This window comes from Vespa mandarinia, chromosome 14 (genome assembly GCF_050613455.1).
Source record: "Vespa mandarinia isolate Hongniang chromosome 14, ASM5061345v1, whole genome shotgun sequence".
Lineage (NCBI taxonomy): Eukaryota > Metazoa > Arthropoda > Insecta > Hymenoptera > Vespidae > Vespa > Vespa mandarinia.
In genome coordinates, this window is record NC_140823.1 from 4,958,752 (window position 1) to 4,977,500 (window position 18,749).

Genomic DNA, 18,749 nt, shown 5'->3' on the forward strand with positions numbered 1-18,749 from the left:
TTATAGCGATACCAAGAAGTTACTACTCATTTTATTAATATAATATAGTATTAATATCACCAATTTAACATATAATTTATATATTTTTTACTATTTATATTCAGTCTGGATATCATTTAATGATGATCTTCCTTGTGAAATTGCAAACCACAGTAACCGCAGACATTTGAACCTGGTTCATCCTATATGAAAGATAATGAATTTGTTTATAGAATTTTACTTTGGATAAGCGATGATAATATTTTATTGCTTTTTACCAAATTGATATAAACTTTAGGATGTCCTAAAGGACCACCACCACCGTCACATGCTACAACACGATCTTTTTTAGGGATAGATTGTGTTTTAGATATATAATTTATAGCCCAATTAGGATTAACATGTTTTGGCCTATCGACAAATCTTACAAGTCGGTAGTCATCGTCTTCAAATTTCTAGCGAACAGATAAGAACGTTTATTTATGATAAAAGTGTTGTTTTATATATAAACATATAAAATAGATACAGTATAATTTTTAGAAATCAATGTAGGATTTGATGTCATCGAAGTAAAACTATTTTCCTTACCTGTCCGGTATGAGTTACTTCATCGGATGATTCATTTGAGTATTTTCGTACCGTTAAAGTTACTACTGGTGCATTTGTTCGTGATATTTTTCTGGAAGATTCCAACAGACGGAAAATACTCCTGTTCGCCATATTTATTAACTGTTACGACACTGTACCGTAAGAGGTCTCCTATTTATGTTTTGTTTTCGTGTTATACAATTTAGGTTAGTATTTTCGTATAATGAACATCATTAATATTTAACGATAAAATATTTGTAAATATTGAATATAACCAATACGATATAGATATTATTCATTATTAGATCATTAATCTAATTGTAATGATATTACATTATTATTAGTATTTTACAATTTTCAATATATCGATTAGAATTCAATTATATCGATCAAACTTAATCGAAGTCGAAAGTTGGGAATTTAAAATTTTTTTCGCGAATTGAACTCCTGACTATTGTCAATACTATTATATAAAAAATTTACGTTATAAATAATATTTACAATACAAATCACCGTAGAAATATGATTAAAACATATTTTTAAAATATATCCATCTATCTACGTAGAAATATACTTTTTACAATATGAATGAAATTTGATATTATCGAAGTTAAATTGAAGTTTAAAATGAAATATCATATAATTGAAATCTAAAACCGATAAGCATACGTTTTCAATATATATTGCTAAGGATCATGCGCGTGAAATATTCCATGTAGTGACCTTTATTACGTCTTGAATGCACGTACACAGAGGTTTTTTGGTAAGATTAAAATCATAGGATCAACTGTCGATTAGATACGATCGTTGGAGAATCTTATCGTGAACGATGTGAAGTAAGCTTTTGTAAAAAAAAAAAATCGAAAAAAAGAACCTTACTCGGTGTCATTATTTTATAGATACGTATAATAGAGGAAGAGAGTAATTCGAAAAAGGGCGGCCACTTGATCCAGTGATTAGGAGTAAGAATTCTTACCTACTCGGATATCGATCCGCCTGGGCAAGTGAGCAATGCGACGTCTCTATAACGTTTGCAGCTTTTCCCATTATTTTTTGCCGGCAGCGTATTGTATGTGTGCGCGAGAAAAGTACAGAACGAGATAAAATCAGTGCTTTTTTCCTTAAGCGATACGTACGTTCTATCGTATACGTTTCAAGGCTACAGGACGCCTTACCGGCACCATATGTCTTATATTCGTGTACGTAGATCAGAACGTTCAGATCAAACTTTTAATCAACTACATATATAAGAATAATGTAAGGCAAATGATATACGGTGAGTCGAGACAATGTTTCAAACAACGCTTTCTCCCCTCTATATTAATAATTTCTATAACTCATTCCGACGTTGTCATTTTCTATGGAAGAGAAAAAAAAAAAAAAAAAAAAAAAAAGAAAGAAAAAAAAAGCTTTGATCAAAATACAAATGACTATGAAATTTTCATACGAGGCGAAAACTTTGAATTCAATCGCGCATTGTTGTCTTAGCTTATTACGCGAGCTCCAATGAAATTATTTAATTTAGGATAGATACAAGATCGAATTAATATGGACGTTCACGGAGCCGGAGTGGTTGCCGTTTTAGGAACCGTTGGAGCTGCTACTGGAGCAATTTCAGCAGTGATCGTTTATACGATCTGTACACGACGTCGAAGATTACCCTTGCTTGCTTCGGGCGTCGGTCCTCTTAATTGGTCTGTTCTACCTTTTAACACTATCAGCTGCTACATGTGCACAGCATCATTTGATTTTCCCAAAATTGTAACCTAACGTCTATCGTCCTATCTAACGTCCTATCGTTTATTTCAGGTTCGAGAAAGATTTATTGAATAGAGCTGAAGAAGCTGCGAGATCTTCGAAAGACGTTCTAGTTGGATTAGGATCGAGTGTATCTCTTGGTCGTGATAGTAGAACTCCGAAACACAGTGCTAGCCGTTCTGATGACGAAGAATGGCAATCGGATCACGTATTCGATAGTATTGCGAGTGATTCCCCAAGGAAAAGTGAGTGAATATATCATTCATAAAGAAAATATATCCTGTTTTTTTATCGATTCAACTGATTTTATCAAAACGATTCATTTATTTTATCCTCGATCAATGTTTTTTCATAGTCCGACATCATCTATCCGAATCCGACGACGTTCCAACGTCACCGTTGAGTCCTCTCGCACCACCTTTACCCGAAGGTACGGTCGTAGCATCGGAGAAGCGAATGGTAATCGTTAAACATCCTCCTAGAAGCTTAGATAGTTCTCATTCGAGACTGAATAGTCTTGAAATCGAGTCAGAACCACGGAACAAGGTATACAAAAGTTATTCTAATAAATATCCTTTATGTACCGTACGTACGTACGTATGTATTGTGGTTTTCGTTACATTGATTCGTAGCTTTCTTCTTCCTCGTCAACGTGTTCAACGGACGAATTTAGAGGCGATTTAGAAATAGGATTGATTCATGATGCGTTTGCTGGTATTCTCACAGTACGCCTATTAGAGGTATTTAATATTATATATGATCGATTCTTGTCAATAGATAAGACTACTTATTAACACTTATCATCTCATCTTCGTGAAGAAACATTGATTGTTCTCCTTTTGTAAGGCTCGTAATTTACGTGCACGTGAACTCAGTGGAACCGCCGATCCTTATGCTAAAATACGCCTGTTACCTGATCGAAGTAATGTCTGGCAAACGAGAATACATAGACGTACTTTAAATCCAGGTAAAGCCGATCAGAGAATGATACACATGAACGCAATATTATTTAATGATGCACCTTTCCAACAGTTTTCGACGAGGACTTCGTATTTGAAGTAAATCCAGAATCGTCCTTGAGCGATAGAACTCTAGAAGTTCTATTATACGATTTCGATGCTTTCTCTAGACATCGTGGCTTGGGTTATGCACAATTCCATTTATCTACGTTAGTGGATATTCTTGGTCTAACGCTACAAACCGTTAGAGTACCGATATTGCGTTACGGAGCCGAGGGTGGTTTTAGAGCTCCACCTTTGGGAGAATTGATGGTGTCTCTTTCATATCAACCATTAGCGGAGAAATTGACGGTCATTGTTGTCAGGGCCAAGAATCTACCTATACCCGACGATTCATCAAGTTGCAATCCGTATGTAAAGGTAGGTGAAAAAAAAAAAAAGGTAACAGTTTTAAAAAGATTTCACCTTATCACGATCCATTTAGGTCATACTTATGCAAGATGGGAAAAGTCTCAAAAAGAAGAAGTCCAGTATCAAACGGGAAGCGACAAGCCCAGTGTGGAATGATATTCTTAGCTTTGATGTTCCTAACGAAGTGTTTTCGAAGTGTGCATTAGAGTTTTCTATATTGCGTGCTAACGGTGAGTTGATCGCAAAATGCGAAGTTTCCAGCAAATGTCAAAAGGAACTCTTCCATCGTGTATTGTCAGGGAAGGGTGCCTCTGCACAATGGTTACCATTGTCCGAGCCGGAAGTTCATTGTACCGATGAATATAAAGATTAAGCATCAAATATAACTTGCAGATCAATGATTATAAGTCTTCGGGCTTATTTTTTGTTCTGTCTAGTAAAAAGTACTTGAACTTGAAACGAAAAGATTTATAATGAATTAAATTGCGTACTATCTATTTTTCATTAAATATAAACGTAAGTTCGCAATACAAATGAATACGAATATTTTCAAATATTAATTAAAAGACATATATTCGTCGTTACAGAGAATTATTTTCGATAATATCCATAGATTAAAAATATACTAAAGTCGCTAAATACGATTGCCTTGATATAGATTATTTTAAGAGTTTTATTTAAAATATCTTTTTTTCCAAGTTATATATCAACAATATTACAATATCATAACGCACAGTTTTGCTGATAAAATGTCGTGCGAATGATCTAAATCGAAGGACTACGAATCCCATGCAATTGTGATATATTATCCGAATCAACTGCATGAATGCTGATCTCATAGATGTAATTGTTGGATCTATCGATAGACTGAAACTTCTATAGTGGTATATGGATTCTTTCTATATGTGGCCGATTGTAATTGTAGTTCATACGATGTACTTTTAATATTAGTTTCTGTTCATGAGAATTGCAAGATATTTTCAATGTCAATGAAAGCAGGCTCTTTCAACAATGAAAAGTCCAATAAGTGTCTCATAGTAGCAAAATCAAAAGTCTATTAAAAATGTATATCATACTGAAAAGTGAAATATACGGAATATATTATCTAACTTTTCACGAAGTGACGAAGTCTGAAATGTTTTCAAATATTATTGGCTTACTATAAAAATACGTATTTTAGATAAATATATCCACACGTACTTTGGCGTAAACGCATATTCGCCACGACTAAGTTATTATCAAAATAACATCATGCCTGATACGTAAAGGTTGTGTCACATTAGATTTTTAATGTACCCATAGTATTATGTCAAGATATTCATACAAATTGTAAAATTGTGCTTACCATTTACTTATGCTTCCTCTGATGTGACAAAAAGTACAAATACTTTTAATATTTTTAATTTTTAAAATGTTTTATTCACTGTACAATATAACTGTACATAAAAGAGGAATGGACCAACATAATGCGATCCCTGAGTTTAATCGAACAATCCTGTAAATGAATAAAATATAATTAGTATAAAATTTATGCTTTAATTTTTATAAAAACATTGAAATGTAAAGACTATCTCATTTAAATGTATTATCTTCACATATACCATCAGTAGCTAATACATGATCGAATAATCATTGAATACTATTACATGGATTAGAATAAATATTAGATAAGTTTCTTTAATTATCATATAGTGAGATTTTATAAACTTTGTGTCAACTTACCAAAACCCATGTCCTCATCCGATTCTTCTTCTGGTTCTTCCTTCTTCTTTTCTTCTTTAGCTGGGGCAGCTTCCGTACTGGCTGGTGCAGCTGCAGCAGCAGTGACTAAAACAAGAAAAAGTTTTCAACATGGAGAAGATCATAGAAAAACTATTTGATCGTATCTATTATAATTGTCGCTAAAAGAATTTAAGCCAATGTATACAACAACATAAGACTCAAAAATTCCATTCTCATTTTATATATCCTCATATGCTAACCATTCTAATATGTAAATTTAGTTAGAAAGGTGGATGAAGAGGACAAGATTAAAAAGTGAAAAATATTCTTACACATAATATCAAAGATACTTACCACCGGCAGCAGGTGCAGCACCAACGCCAGATCCAATTTTAGTGATAAGATCCTTCACATTCACACCCTCCAAAGCCTTTGCGAAAAGTCCAGGCCAATAAGATTCTACATCCACATTGGCAGCCTTTAAAATTGTTTGTATTTTCTCACCCTGCAATATTACCACGTAGCGTATAATTGTTTCGTTTTCACATTATGTTTTGTATTTTCCATGTTTCAAATAACCTTTACACTTTCAGTGTATGAATTAGAAAGGGAGGAGAGGGAGAGAGAGAGAGAAAAAAAAAGACCAACATAGTCATAACGATGAAATAAAAAAAGAAAACTTAATTTAGACCATTGGATATAATGATACGAATGCATGAGACGAATCGGCAAGCGTAGTAATACACGTGAAATTTTCTTACCGTTACGGCGATGTCATCGTCAACGAGAATAAGAGCAGAATAAACGCAAGCAAGCTCGGCTTTGGTAGTCATTTTTACTGTTTATATTTTTTTTTATTAAAAGTCGATGGATCTTAATAATGGTGCAAGTCGCCGATATGGCCTTAGCTCCGTCAGAGAGAACAAGCACAAAGGTTTGGTCGAATCCAACGGGAAAGAGTTAGCGCGCAACGGATGTCACGTGATCTGAAACGAAATACGCTCAAGGAGAATTCTTCATTAAGCTACATTTGGAGAAAGTTAACGTCGTAGTTAGCTCTGATTGGTTAGACCGAAAAATCTGGTCTGGTGAGATACCACCTTAACGATATATATATAACAGACTTGATTAAAGAAACGTAATATATTTGATACCGTTATAAATAATTTTTTACAAAAACAAATATTTAATGATATAACAAGGAATCGGGGCAGAGGACATTGCAAAAGAAATATTAACAAGATATGTTCTTGGTATTTATCTATCTCTGATCGATACGTTTCATTTGAAAATGATCAAATGTGCAACTATTCGTTATTAAAATAACATCCGTTATGTGCGATGTATCTTCAATATATTAATCTTTACGCCTTTACATATTAAACCCGTACGTGTACAAGTATTGCGCAAGTTTACTAGAAATTTCAGTCTCTCGAATGACGTAATCAATATTAAACTAGTACGTGTCATTACCAATGTACTTACATTGGCACTTACATAAAAATTATTCATTAGAAACGTACACGTGTGAGAAGATTTTTGACACTAATAATTTAATCAAATTACATGGTTATTGGTTATGTAAAATAACTTATATATAAAACGAAGATAAGCAAAAGTACGTATTTATGACATATTTGAAACACAGAGAATCTAAAAGGATGTCGCTGCTCGCATTCATTGGTCGAAATTTGACCAGTTTCGGTTTATCGATATGTTTCTTATATCGCGAGGAAGGTCGATCGATAACAAATATCAAAGATTTATCGAGTGCACGTAATCGTTCTAACAAGCAAATGATAGACAATTAAATAATTCAAAGAACATTGTAATAATAATGAAAGATAAAAGAAATATATTTAACGTAAATGGGAATAAGATTAGTGAATATTAGGCGTAGTAGAATGGCTAGATTAACTATCGAAAATCGAATTGCGCAAGACTCAAGTAAGGTAATCGATTACTAGTGAATCATACGTCCAATAGAAAAAGGATTCGTCGAGCGTGTTCAGTAGTTTTGCGGACGTCGTCGATCTCGCAAGTATCGTTCGAGTATTTCGCGTGACGCAAAGGGCGCGCGCGTCCGTGAGGCGCTTCGAGCTTTTTGTAAGCTTAGCGGAACGCAAGGTAGTCGTCGACGGCGACGACCACGACGAGGACGTTAATATACATTGGATAGAAGGAGAATAAAGGATAAGGGTTAAGGAGGAGGAGGAGGAGGAGGGGGAGGAGGTGGTGGTGGTGGTGGTGGTGGTGGTGGTGGATGTGGTGGTGGTGGTGCGGCGGTGTCGAGGTGCGCCTGTTCGGCGAATGTTTCTCTCGGGCGGTCGTTGCTATGTAGTACCGGCGTAAATGAAGCGGCGGCGTATAGCGCGCTCGCGTGCTAAGGGGGTACCGCCTGCGGGGGCGATGAGAATGGCGCGCAAATGTTGCGTGCCCAACTGCAAGATCGACGTTCAGGAGGCACGCACCAAGGGTTTGCCGCTTCATAAATTTCCGAAGGACGCTGTACTTAGAGGCAGGTGGTTGACGAGCGGTGGTTTCGAGACGAGATTCAAGCCGACGCCCGGTCAAGTCGTCTGCCACAGACATTTTAAACGTGCCGACTACGAAGCCGCCAATAAAACTAACAAGCTAGCATTGAAGAAAGGCAGCGTTCCCTCGGTCTTTGCGAACTATGACAACCATCCAGGTATCTTTCGATCTATTTCAACCTACGTTTTTTTCTTCCTTTCTACCTACCTACCAGAGAGTAGAGAGACTCTGGACGGTCCGCTGTCAGCTGTAAAAAGAAACGAAAAGAAGATAGTGCGTTCTTTTTCTTTCTGTCTCTCTCTCTCTCTCTCTCTCTCTCTCTCTCTCTCTCTCTCTCTCTCTCTTCCACCGCCACTTACTCGTCTCCTCCTCTCATCTCCTTCCTTCTCTTCACTCTCCCCCTCCTCCTCCTCCCTCTATCGTCCCCTCGCCTCGCGTCCTCTCCCCTCCCTTTCTTCGTCCCCCTCTCTGGCTCGTAACACTAGTGCTTTCGAAGTCTCCCTCTCCGTGTTTCGCCTCTATTCTCTTCTCCGAGATATTTCCTGTGTTTCGCGTCTACTACGCGATATCATCCACAGCGAGAGGCACACAAATTCATGGATTTCTTTGAACAAACGCGTATCTTCGCTATGCGTTTTTCCTTACTGGAATAGAATATGGTCTTCTTTCGATGAATATAAATCGATGATATGAGAAACCTTCGAACTTATTATTACTCATGCATGATTGAAACAAAGAAAACTTTTAGAGATATTCTTTTGATATTTTTTTGCTTTAAGCGTCGTACAATCGTTAAATCCTTAATATTTCTTTAATAATCGATCATTACTCGTTCCTCAGATTTTAAATTTGTTGTTGACGTTTATTATAAGTATGTTTATGTATTGGTTTTTAGATCCAGTAATCATGTCAGTAAAGACCTCTACTTCTTATGCGCAAGAAGATCTGGATTTAATTAATGCGGAAATTTTAAATATGAGACATTCTCCTTTAATATCCGAAGATAGAACTCCAAAGTCTGACAGTTGCGGTGAAACCTGTTATTCCAGACCAGAATCATCTGCCGATTCGATTAATTTATTGGAGACGTCTGATTTAATGGACCAGAGATGCAAGTTATCTGCGGGAAGGAATTCGAGTATTATAAAAGAAGGAACTCTTAATGGCACAGAAATAAAAGCAAACAATATGGCGATTCAGTCGGGTATAGTTGAATCTGAGAAAAAGGTGCAACATGTTTCCAAAGATGTAAACCCGAAAACAGAAGTAAATGGCTTTAAAAAAGCAAATGAGAAAGAATTTGACAAGGGAAACAATGTGAAAAACAAAACGTTAAATCGTGATAGTTTAAAATTCTTCCCTGGTGCCAAATTGGAAGCAAAGGACTTCAACGAAAAGTGGTGTGTATTGGTATCGAAAAAGAATTTCTATAGTGTTTTATATTGCGTGATCATATCGTGATCGAGAGATGTAAGAAATTACATTATGCGTGAAAGAAAATAGATTAATTGTTAATACTTTTGGCAGGTATTCTGCTAAAGTAGTGGAAACAGATTGGGTAGAGAGAGAAGTATTGATACATTTTCATAAGTGGAGTGCAAGATTTGATGAGTGGATACCAATGGATAGTTCGAGACTACGTGTATTACAAACAGAAACAAAGTAAGTAAATATTATTTATACTCGAAGATTTTAAATTTCCTCTTTACAGGTAAAAGCAATGTGTGTGTGAAACTCACTATTTGTGATCACCTTCCAAATGCTTGCAATACAGATTTCATGACATATATGATATCCTTCTATATTTTTGTATTTTACATCTCTTAACAATTGTTAATCTTGTTAAAATAATCTTAAAATCAATCATGAGACCTGTAATAGCAACAAATTCATTCATCCCGATCACGAATTAACTTAACTTTTAAATTACCGTGTACTATTCCATTATTGAAATTAATAGTAGCGTTTACGAAATTTTATGACAGTTGTATAATCTGTCTTCTGTGTTTTTCTTTAAAGCGAGCAATCTTGGGTGCAGCCATCTTCGTAAGTGGATATTGCGTTATTAGAGGATAGATAATAAAATTTTTAGTAATTCTCATTGTTTTTAGATCATAATTGAACATTCCTATGGTATCCTAATTTTGTAGATCTGTAGAATCTTCCGTTTCTCTTTCTGTCAAATATTCTTTTTCATAGCTTTATGTATATACATATTTCTTCTAAAACTCATTCTGTTGACCGACCATGCTCTTAAATGTCTCTTCCTAAAAGAATGCATTCAAATGTGTTCTATATGTCATCGTTCGTAGATCATAGAATTTTTAGTAGTTTTGTTGGCTGATTCTCCTTGAGGATAATGAAGAATGTGTATAGCGTTTTTAATTATAGAACGTATAAATAAAATAATTTATTACTTACACTGATAGCGAATGTTGTTTGTTTAAAGTCAAAGGTATGATAACAAGGTGCTTGCGTGTAAATATGATAAAAATAAATTCTTCCAAACTTATCACTTGAGGTATTGATATATAGCTTTTCTTTTTTCCGATACATCGTAAACAACATTATTTGCAAAGTGAATAAATTGTTTAAATATATACATATAACCGACAATTCATGCTTATATAGTAGTACTTTCTTTTTCTTATTTATGTATAATATCTCTGTAATTGTTGCTCTCATCTACAAATTTATTTCTAATGTTTGAATTTGTGCGGTGACAGATGTAATAACATTTTTCATTTAGATTTTATGTCAGAAAACAAAAAACAAACGAAATTTCTACATGTTGCTTTTATCAAAGATTAAATTAGTTTGACATTAGAAAACAAAATGCTGCACTTTAAATAAAATCCTGTCAACAAGCTGCACGAGAAAATTGACGATGTCGCGAGAAATTATTATCCTCTTTGTGTTTTTTTTACGCGGAAGGTAATATGTCAATTTGACACCCCCAGGGAGACGAATATGAAAGAGTTCTCGGTCGGAGAAAGGATCTTAGCTACGTGGGCGGATGGCAGAAAATATCCCGCTAAAGTAAACGCCGTCTTAGGGAATGGTAAGCGACCTAACCTTAATCACCGTGAGAAAGACAGAGATCGACTGTGTCCTCCCATTGTCCGTTTGACGTTTTCACTCTGGGAAGGATATTTTTTTTTAAATTTATAATATACCATCTATTTTATAATTATAAGTGACATATTTTCGCAGACAGGTATGATGTGCTCTTTGATGATGGATATGCAAAGATTGTCAGATCCTCGAAGATGACTAAAATTGCCACTCCGCCCGAAACGGTATGAATAAATATTGAGGTTATGTTGTTATTTTTACGCGAATTCATAATTTTTTCATAAGCCAGTTTTCTTTTATGATTTTGACAGATGTATCTCTAAATTGATGACGCATCGTAAAGGAAGTTTTTATTTTCAATACGATTATATTTTCATTAAAAATATAGAAATTTCGATGGTATTTCTTTATTCTCATAGTTTTTTTTTATTATTTTTATGTTAATTCATGGAATATACGTATAAATTTCAAGATCAAAATTACTCAATTTTAGACATTGTTTTGGCCGAAATAGTGTTACCTTTATGTAGCATATTTATAGAAAACATACTGACTAAGGATCTTCTTTTTCTTCTTCATTTTTTTCTTCCTTTTTTTTTTTCCTTTTTTTCTCCTTTTTTTCTCTCCTTTTTTTCTTTCTTTTTTTTTCCCCCCCAGAAGTTTTCAAGATTCATAATTATTAATTCATAGTTTTATTCATTTTTGTCTAGTCGCGAAAGTATATTATAGAAGAAATATTTTTTGCCAAGACATTTCTATTGTTTGGTATTATGGCTGCCATATGTCTGCAAGTATATATGCTCTTAAAGTTATATCAAAAAGAATAAATAATTGCAAGTATTAGTCGATATAAACAATAACAATATTCAAGGGAATATTTTATATTTATTTAGTCGCAATTTTTATTTGGACAAAGAATTTTTAAAAATTATCATAACATATGGTCAAACACATATTTGTGTACTTTTCTTTTGATTCTACTTGTCAAATTGATAATTAGTAACGTTTAAATTAATAATAGGAATCAGGAATGACAAATTTTTAAAAATAATTCAGCTAATAAACTTTTGATTTGAGGTTAAAAGTTCATTAGGGATAATTAGAACAGTAATCTTGTATGTAAGTGTTGTTACGGATTTGACTACTGATGATTGAGAATTTACAAAAATAAAGTCTATTTTAATATTACAATTGTATAGCAAGCAGTTAAAGAAGACGGATACATAGGAAGTAAACAAGAGAGGAGGGACAAGAAAAGAAAGCATACAGTTATGGAGCTTTTCCATACTCATTCTAGGAAACGTTCCAAAAATGAAAGTGATAAAACAATAAAGAAAGAAGAATCCGTTGTTCGAAATAACGTAGAAAGTTTCCCAGAACCTAAGATTGATTTGGATGGTACCCTATTTGGGCCCTGCTATGATCCTGGTACTGATTTATTAAAAGGATTTAATGCAAATGTGCCTAAAACGAAATCATTACCGAAAAAGGCCAAAAAAGAAACGCATAAATCTGACACGGAGCAAGAAGAATATGTTGGTCCAGCATGGGTTGATGGTGAACCGCAAGGAATTGAATCTTACATTGTAGATGGAAACGATGGTAAAGAATTTTTTTTTCTGAATTATATCTAAATTTATTACAATTTATAGTTGTATAAATTAATATAAAATTGTGCTCTATAGGGCCACGCCGTTCTATTATTGTACCTGATAAAAGATTACCACCGGGCTGGCAGAAGCACTTTACTCAAAGAAAAGCTGGCACGTCTGCGGGAAAATGGGATGTTTTATTTATACAGTAAGCAGAGGATTAAATAAATTAAATTGCAATTTTTGCAATTAAAAAAATAAATTAAATGCATATTTGCATTCTCTAATAGCAACATTATTTCATAAGAAGTATTGTTTTAGTAAATCGAGCGGAAAGAAATTTAGATCAAGGAACGATATTAGGACGTTTATGGAAAGCCAAGGACAGTTTGACTTTGATCCGGAGAAATTTGACTTTTGTATTCACCGTAAGAAAAAGAATCACGGACAAAAGTTAAAGCAAGATGTTCCTACGCCAGAAATACCAAAGAAGATAAAAACATTGTTGCCTAAAGTAAAAACGCCAACTTCTAATGAAACTACATTACTTATGTCAATTAACACGACGCCCGTTAATACACCAGTTGCATCCGCAGGAACTACTGGAACTTCTGTTAATAACGGCGGTAAGATATTTTTCTCATTGCAACGCTTAAAAATAAAGAATATATATCTTTTATTTTCTGTTGGTGTTTCAAACGTACATTAGGAATGATTTATTGTAAGTATAATATATGTTTTGATGGTATATACTTAAAAGAAGGGATTATCTCAGTATTAACAATTATATTATTAAAATGTATCTGATATTTATTTGATAAATTTATTTTTAAGCAGCCGTTTTCATCGGCGGTCTTCGAGTGGAGATGGAAGATAGTGCTTATAAATGTCCTAAACAAGGATGTAATAAAACTTTTCGGAAAGAAAATCTTTTGCAAATGCACATAAAACATTATCATCCTGAATATTCGAAATTTTTGGGATCCACACCAAATGTTGCAGATTTGGCATATGCAAGAACGATCGGGGAGTCTATTGACGACATTATTCCAAAGAAATCAACTCCTTTATTGGAAAAAATTCATAAATTTGGGAAAAAGAAGGCTCAAGAAAGATCACCAGTGCCCACGTCGCAATTAAGATTAAATTTTGTACAGCCTTCTTCCCCATCCGTATCGTTACCAACGTTCGAGGAACGAGAAGATGAAGTTGACCAATTAGAGAAAGTAAATGAACTTCATAAAGAAGATATTAAAATAGAAACCATGTCACCTATTTCAAGTCATAGTATTGAAATAGATGAGGAAGTTGAAAAAAGGAAAGAAAATTCATGTGCGATGTCACCAGGGACACTGTTTGATATGAAAATAAGAGAAGAGAAACCGGAGAAAGTTGGAATTAAAACATTATTACCCGTCCGTCCACCTGTAACACCGGAAATACAAAGGGTGGATAGATCGAAATCTTTAGACGATTCTATGCATATTGAAAGGGGTAAAGGTCAGAGAAAACGTCAACTATCGGAATATAGTTCTGATGTACCGTCTAAAGGGAAAAGGCGACATGGTATGCATACATTTATTTTTCACACCTTATAATATTACTATATTCTTATTATATACTATATTTTATATAACCGTTGAATAAATTCGATGTATCTTTTGTATCTTTTTCTACATAGGTATGCAAGACATTGTAGACGATTATGGAGATCTAGATGACAGTGCTGTAGATGCAGAAGGCCCTACCGCTCTCATATATAGATACAGTCGTAGGAAATCTGACTCCAAAAGCGATGAAAATAGTCAGAATAGTAAGTTGAACCTTTGTATCATATAATCAAAGTTGCGAGATATATATATATATATATATATATATATATATATATATATGTGTGCTATATTTTCTTATTTTAAGTGAAATATTTTCGTTTATTATTATTTTATTATTTTGTATTGCTCGTAGGTCAACTTAATGATTCTCGCCTTGAGAAAGGCGACCCCTTTAAAGGGGATTCTGCAAAAAGAGATAATAGTAATGATGCAGAAGGTATTTTGTTTGTTTTTTTAACACCCTTTTTATTTCAACATTATTCCATTCAACCTTTCCTCTCCGTTTCCTTTATTATAATTGTTATTTTATTTATTGGCAGTATAAATATTAACTTAGAGGCAGATTTAGAAAATAGTTTGCGCAAATGGAACGTTTTTATAAAACGATTAGTTGAGAATGAATACGTGGCTGGGGTTAATCATGATTTACCTACTAATTAATTAATACACGACTTACTATTTTTATGTAAAATCGTTTAAATAATGGATATTATGTTACATTAATATTTTATTTATAGAAAGCGAAGGAGTTATGATGATGATCAATGGAGAAATGGTAAAAGTGGAGCAGCTCCGACGAGAAGAAATAATTAATTGTACCTGTGGCTATATGGAAGAAGATGGTTTAATGATACAATGTGACCTTTGTTTGTGTTGGCAACATGGTCACTGTAATGCCATTGAAAAAGAAAAAGATGTTCCAGAAAAGTATGTTTGTTATATATGCCGACACCCTTATCGTGAACGGCCTTCGAAAAAATATTATCACGATCAAGATTGGATAAAGGAAGGCAAATTGCCAAGGTATTTAATATAGATAATGTCTCTAGCTATTCTTAGTGATATCTTTTATCGTTTTAACTTTAACGAAATGTTTATATTTCTTCTTTAGCTTATCTACTCGAACGAAGAATCAAAATGCAATTAATAAAAGAACTGCAATATTAAAACGTTCGTACGATTTAGTTGCGGCCTTACTGCAAATGCAGCAAATTCTCCATAGTCTGAGGGTGAAAATTAATGTAGCTCAGTAAGTAAAGTTTCTCGATTCATTTCGTTACGTTCGTTCTTTATGTCTATAAACTATTAAACGTGTAAATTTGCACATATTAGGAAAAAAGATCATCCGAAATTATATCTTTGGGCTAAAAATTGGGAAAAATTGGATGTACCCAAGCCTGATATGGAACCTGTTCCAATAATAGAAGTAATGAAAATGCCTATAGATTCTACCGACACAAGTTCTGAAACCTCTAGACGTACGGACATAAAAATAGAAACGAAAACGTCGGTAAAGGATGATCACGATGACAAATCTATAGCTTCTGATTCGGAATTAATGAAAATTTTAGAAGAAGATAGCTCGAATTCAGATGAATCGAAAGTTATGTGTAAAAAAGAGGATACGATAAATTCAAACGGCGGTCATATATTATTAGACGCATTAACAAGAAATGGAAGTCCGGACGAAAAGCAGAAGTTAAAGCTTGAAAATCCAATAGAAAATATAAGTAAGTTGAAACAGTGTTTTTTTCCACCCCCTTCCCTTCTCATTCCTTTTTTAATCACGGTTATTTATTCCATCGCTCTATTACAATAGTTTCATTGTTACGATAGATACAAATGGTTCGGAAGATAACAGATCGATCTCTGGATTATTTGGGGATAATATTCATGGTGAAACTAATGTACCTGAAATTGGACAGGAATTGTCAACTCCATTACAACCATTTATACCAGAACCAGAAGCACCAATTGATTCGGCCGAATGTCGAATGAGATTACTGGAACATATCGAACATTTCCAGAGTCACATAGACTCGAGACTAGTATCTATAGAAGCTCAAGTTTGTGGTATGTAAATATTTTATAAAAATGAATTTATATAGAATATAAAACACAATTGTTTCTCATATTCTAACAGCTTTGGAAGCCATGGATCCTGACGAGATAATACCTAGTCCGGATGTGCAACCTCGTACGAAGCAAACAGTACAAATGTTGCTTAGAGATTTGAATACAGTTCGTAAATTGGCTGCTTTATGTTAAAGCATTCGTTTGTACAAATATGATGTCATAAGAATTACTTTTTCGTTGAAAGCGTAATTGCACAATAAAATTGCTTTAACCAATATATATACAAATGTAACTATATATATATATATATATACACAAATGTAACTATATATATATATATATATACACAAATGTAACTGTATATATATATATATAGTTATTATATATATATATATATATATATTAATATATATATATATATATAGTTATTATATATATATATATATAACGTTGCCGAGTGTCAGAATCGAACAAATGTGATGTGAAATACAATTTAAGCTACAATTTCATAAATTCGTACGTAATACATTAATGTCGTTTTATGTATTTGCATATTTAATAGAAAAGTAAATTGTTATGATCATAGATCAATATAAAAAGAAAAAGAAAAAGAAACAAATTAAGTTTCTAATATAATTCTAATATAATAACATAAACGATAATATAATTATGTTTAATGATGTTAATTTCTACGGAATTAATTTCGTATTTCTTACGACAATTATTGTATCATTCCGATCGTATTATTATTATATCGGAAGAAATTACAGGATATTTTTTCAGGGTAAATATCAAAATATTTACATGCATAGTTGAATAGAAAACAATGTGATCTTAACGCATGGACAGATAGAAAATAATTAAGTAAAATATTATATGATTGTTACATAAGTAGAGTCAAGAAATATTTTCCTTGTACTATTGTTTAGATTATCATATTAAACTAACACATTTTTGTTTGTTAGTAAATATACGTTCCGTTAGCATAATCATTATCCTTTGACTCGAACGAGTATCTCTTAGTTCCTCGACAGAACTGTTCGTATTTTCCCTCGCGAAGCTAACTGCATAAACGAATAAAAGGATGATCGTATAGATGTCGCCAGGATTCATTGACTCAAATTCTGTTATTATCGACCGAGCATTTCGGAGATGACGAATCGCACACGTTTTTGGATCTTAAAAGTTATTTTATGAAATACAAATGAAAAGTAGACGCCACGTTGGTCCTTGTCCGTCGTCGTTGTAAGGAATAACGCGTGTATTAATCTCGCTATAAGCGACATTGGGCGACATAGAAACCAAAGGATAGATACATTGGATTGGAGCGTGGAAGCGAGAGAGATAATCTGCGCATGCGCTTTGTGAGGAATGAGTAAGAGAGCGCGTAGGGAGGAGCGGTAGTGGGAAGAGTAAAGGAGCGAGAGGGCAGTCGCACAGGACGTGGAACGGCCGTTGCCGTGGAACGTGTGCGCTGGACTCGGTTCGTTTCTCTTACATTTATTCGTTATGACAATACAGTGATCCAGCGCTAAGCGCTGTGACCGTACGTTTTTACGATTCGTTCGGCTACGGCAGCAAGAACGAAGAGGAGCCGAAAACGAAACGAAGAAGAACAACAACAATAACAACAACGACGACGACGACGACGACGACGACGACGACGACGACGAGGAAGACGCGAGATGGAGACGCGTCGCGGCACGGTCTGACCGTGGCAGCCTGTTTCCGTCCTTCTCTCGTTCCTTCGTACCTTCGCTGGGGTCTTCCTCCTTCGTGAATTTTAGTGTGTGCGTCATGTGCCGCCGCCGTCACTATACCTACGTCGTCGCGTGTGTCCTCTTCCAGTGGATTACCATCCTCGAGTAGAATCTCCCATTTACTCTCCTTCTCCCTCCTTCTCTTTTGTGAAAAACAAAAAGTTATTACGAGGGGAAGAAAGAAAGTGTCTTTGCTCGAGGTTCGCCGGTACGCCCATCTCTGTACGATTGAGAAAGAGAAGGAGAAAGACAGAGATAGAGCGAGTGAGCGAGAGAGCGAGAACGAGCGATAGAGAGAGAAAGAGAGAGAGAAAAGAAAGAAAGAAAGAGGGAGAGAGAAGGAATTTTCTTCTCTCCATTATTAGTGATCGTTCCTTCTCTTGTGTTCGGTTCGTCGCGGTATAAGTACGACGACTTCGAGGACGAAGATTAGGAGGAAGGTGCTCTTCTCTTTCTCTCCAATCCTTGTATTTTTGTCTGGCTCTCGTGGTGCTGAGGCGAGAGAGAGAGAGAGAGAGAGAGAGAGATACAGAGAGAAAGAAAGAGAGAGAGAGAGAAAGAGAGAGAGAAAGAGCAAGTTCGACGGTTTGGTGGGGTTGTGGGGTGGTGGTGGTGGTGGTGGAAGGTGGAGTAGAGTCAGCGAGCGAGCGAGCGAGAATAAAGAAAGAGCGAGAGAGAAAT

General features: G+C 34.5%; 5 protein-coding genes across 29 annotated transcripts in view; 3 read left to right on the top strand and 2 right to left on the bottom strand.

The window, feature by feature from the left end:
* On the bottom strand, window positions 1–1,684 carry ND-13A (NADH dehydrogenase (ubiquinone) 13 kDa A subunit). The gene is made up of 4 exons (XM_035862317.2): window positions 1,544–1,684; window positions 568–738; window positions 258–434; window positions 1–182 (listed from the first exon to the last, which is right to left on the bottom strand). Exons 2-4 carry the CDS (start codon window positions 697–699, stop codon window positions 117–119), a joined length of 375 nt encoding a protein of 124 aa, XP_035718210.1. The 5' UTR covers window positions 700–738; window positions 1,544–1,684; the 3' UTR covers window positions 1–116.
* Window positions 1,629–4,941, top strand: LOC118439970 (synaptotagmin-5-like). Of its 4 annotated transcripts, none has more exons than XM_035862309.2 (8): window positions 1,629–1,766; window positions 2,093–2,261; window positions 2,377–2,570; window positions 2,681–2,871; window positions 2,958–3,065; window positions 3,172–3,292; window positions 3,358–3,704; window positions 3,769–4,941. In XM_035862309.2, exons 2-8 carry the CDS (start codon window positions 2,116–2,118, stop codon window positions 4,066–4,068), a joined length of 1,407 nt encoding a protein of 468 aa, XP_035718202.1. In that variant the 5' UTR covers window positions 1,629–1,766; window positions 2,093–2,115; the 3' UTR covers window positions 4,069–4,941. The 4 variants fall into 4 exon arrangements, with proteins under 4 accessions (XP_035718202.1, XP_035718200.1, XP_035718201.1 ...); XM_035862307.2 differs by having other exon boundaries at window positions 1,704–1,843; XM_035862308.2 differs by having other exon boundaries at window positions 1,708–1,843; window positions 2,098–2,261.
* Window positions 4,942–5,080: 139 nt separating this feature from the next.
* Window positions 5,081–6,392, bottom strand: RpLP1 (ribosomal protein LP1). Its single transcript, XM_035862319.2, has 4 exons — window positions 6,179–6,392; window positions 5,772–5,922; window positions 5,418–5,522; window positions 5,081–5,190 (listed from the first exon to the last, which is right to left on the bottom strand). The coding sequence occupies exons 1-4, from the start codon at window positions 6,248–6,250 to the stop codon at window positions 5,177–5,179; spliced, it is 342 nt and encodes a 113-aa protein (XP_035718212.1). The 5' UTR covers window positions 6,251–6,392; the 3' UTR covers window positions 5,081–5,176.
* A 1,272-nt stretch (window positions 6,393–7,664) lies between these two features.
* On the top strand, window positions 7,665–16,612 carry MBD-R2 (PHD finger protein MBD-R2). 5 transcript variants are annotated; one of them, XM_085661261.1, is made up of 17 exons: window positions 7,666–8,109; window positions 8,848–9,352; window positions 9,480–9,614; window positions 9,972–9,998; window positions 10,913–11,013; window positions 11,166–11,251; window positions 12,227–12,629; window positions 12,713–12,827; window positions 12,941–13,245; window positions 13,454–14,185; window positions 14,301–14,432; window positions 14,585–14,668; window positions 14,970–15,255; window positions 15,344–15,481; window positions 15,565–15,962; window positions 16,069–16,305; window positions 16,376–16,612. In XM_085661261.1, exons 1-17 carry the CDS (start codon window positions 7,770–7,772, stop codon window positions 16,498–16,500), a joined length of 4,149 nt encoding a protein of 1,382 aa, XP_085517387.1. In that variant the 5' UTR covers window positions 7,666–7,769; the 3' UTR covers window positions 16,501–16,612. The 5 variants fall into 5 exon arrangements, with proteins under 5 accessions (XP_085517390.1, XP_085517387.1, XP_085517388.1 ...); XM_085661262.1 differs by having other exon boundaries at window positions 13,457–14,185; window positions 16,376–16,611; XM_085661265.1 differs by lacking the exon at window positions 7,666–8,109 and adding an exon at window positions 8,451–8,611.
* A 1,094-nt stretch (window positions 16,613–17,706) lies between these two features.
* msn (serine/threonine-protein kinase msn) overlaps window positions 17,707–18,749 on the top strand; it is a 30,428-nt gene continuing 29,385 nt past the window's right edge. For 8 of the 18 annotated variants that reach the window (XM_035862278.2, XM_035862279.2, XM_035862280.2 and 5 more), the window contains exon 1: window positions 17,708–18,749. This exon is cut by the window's right edge and continues 160 nt beyond it. The gene's annotated coding sequence lies outside the window, so the exon portion shown is untranslated. The other 10 variants (XM_035862282.2, XM_035862291.2, XM_035862293.2 and 7 more) reach the window with 4 other exon arrangements.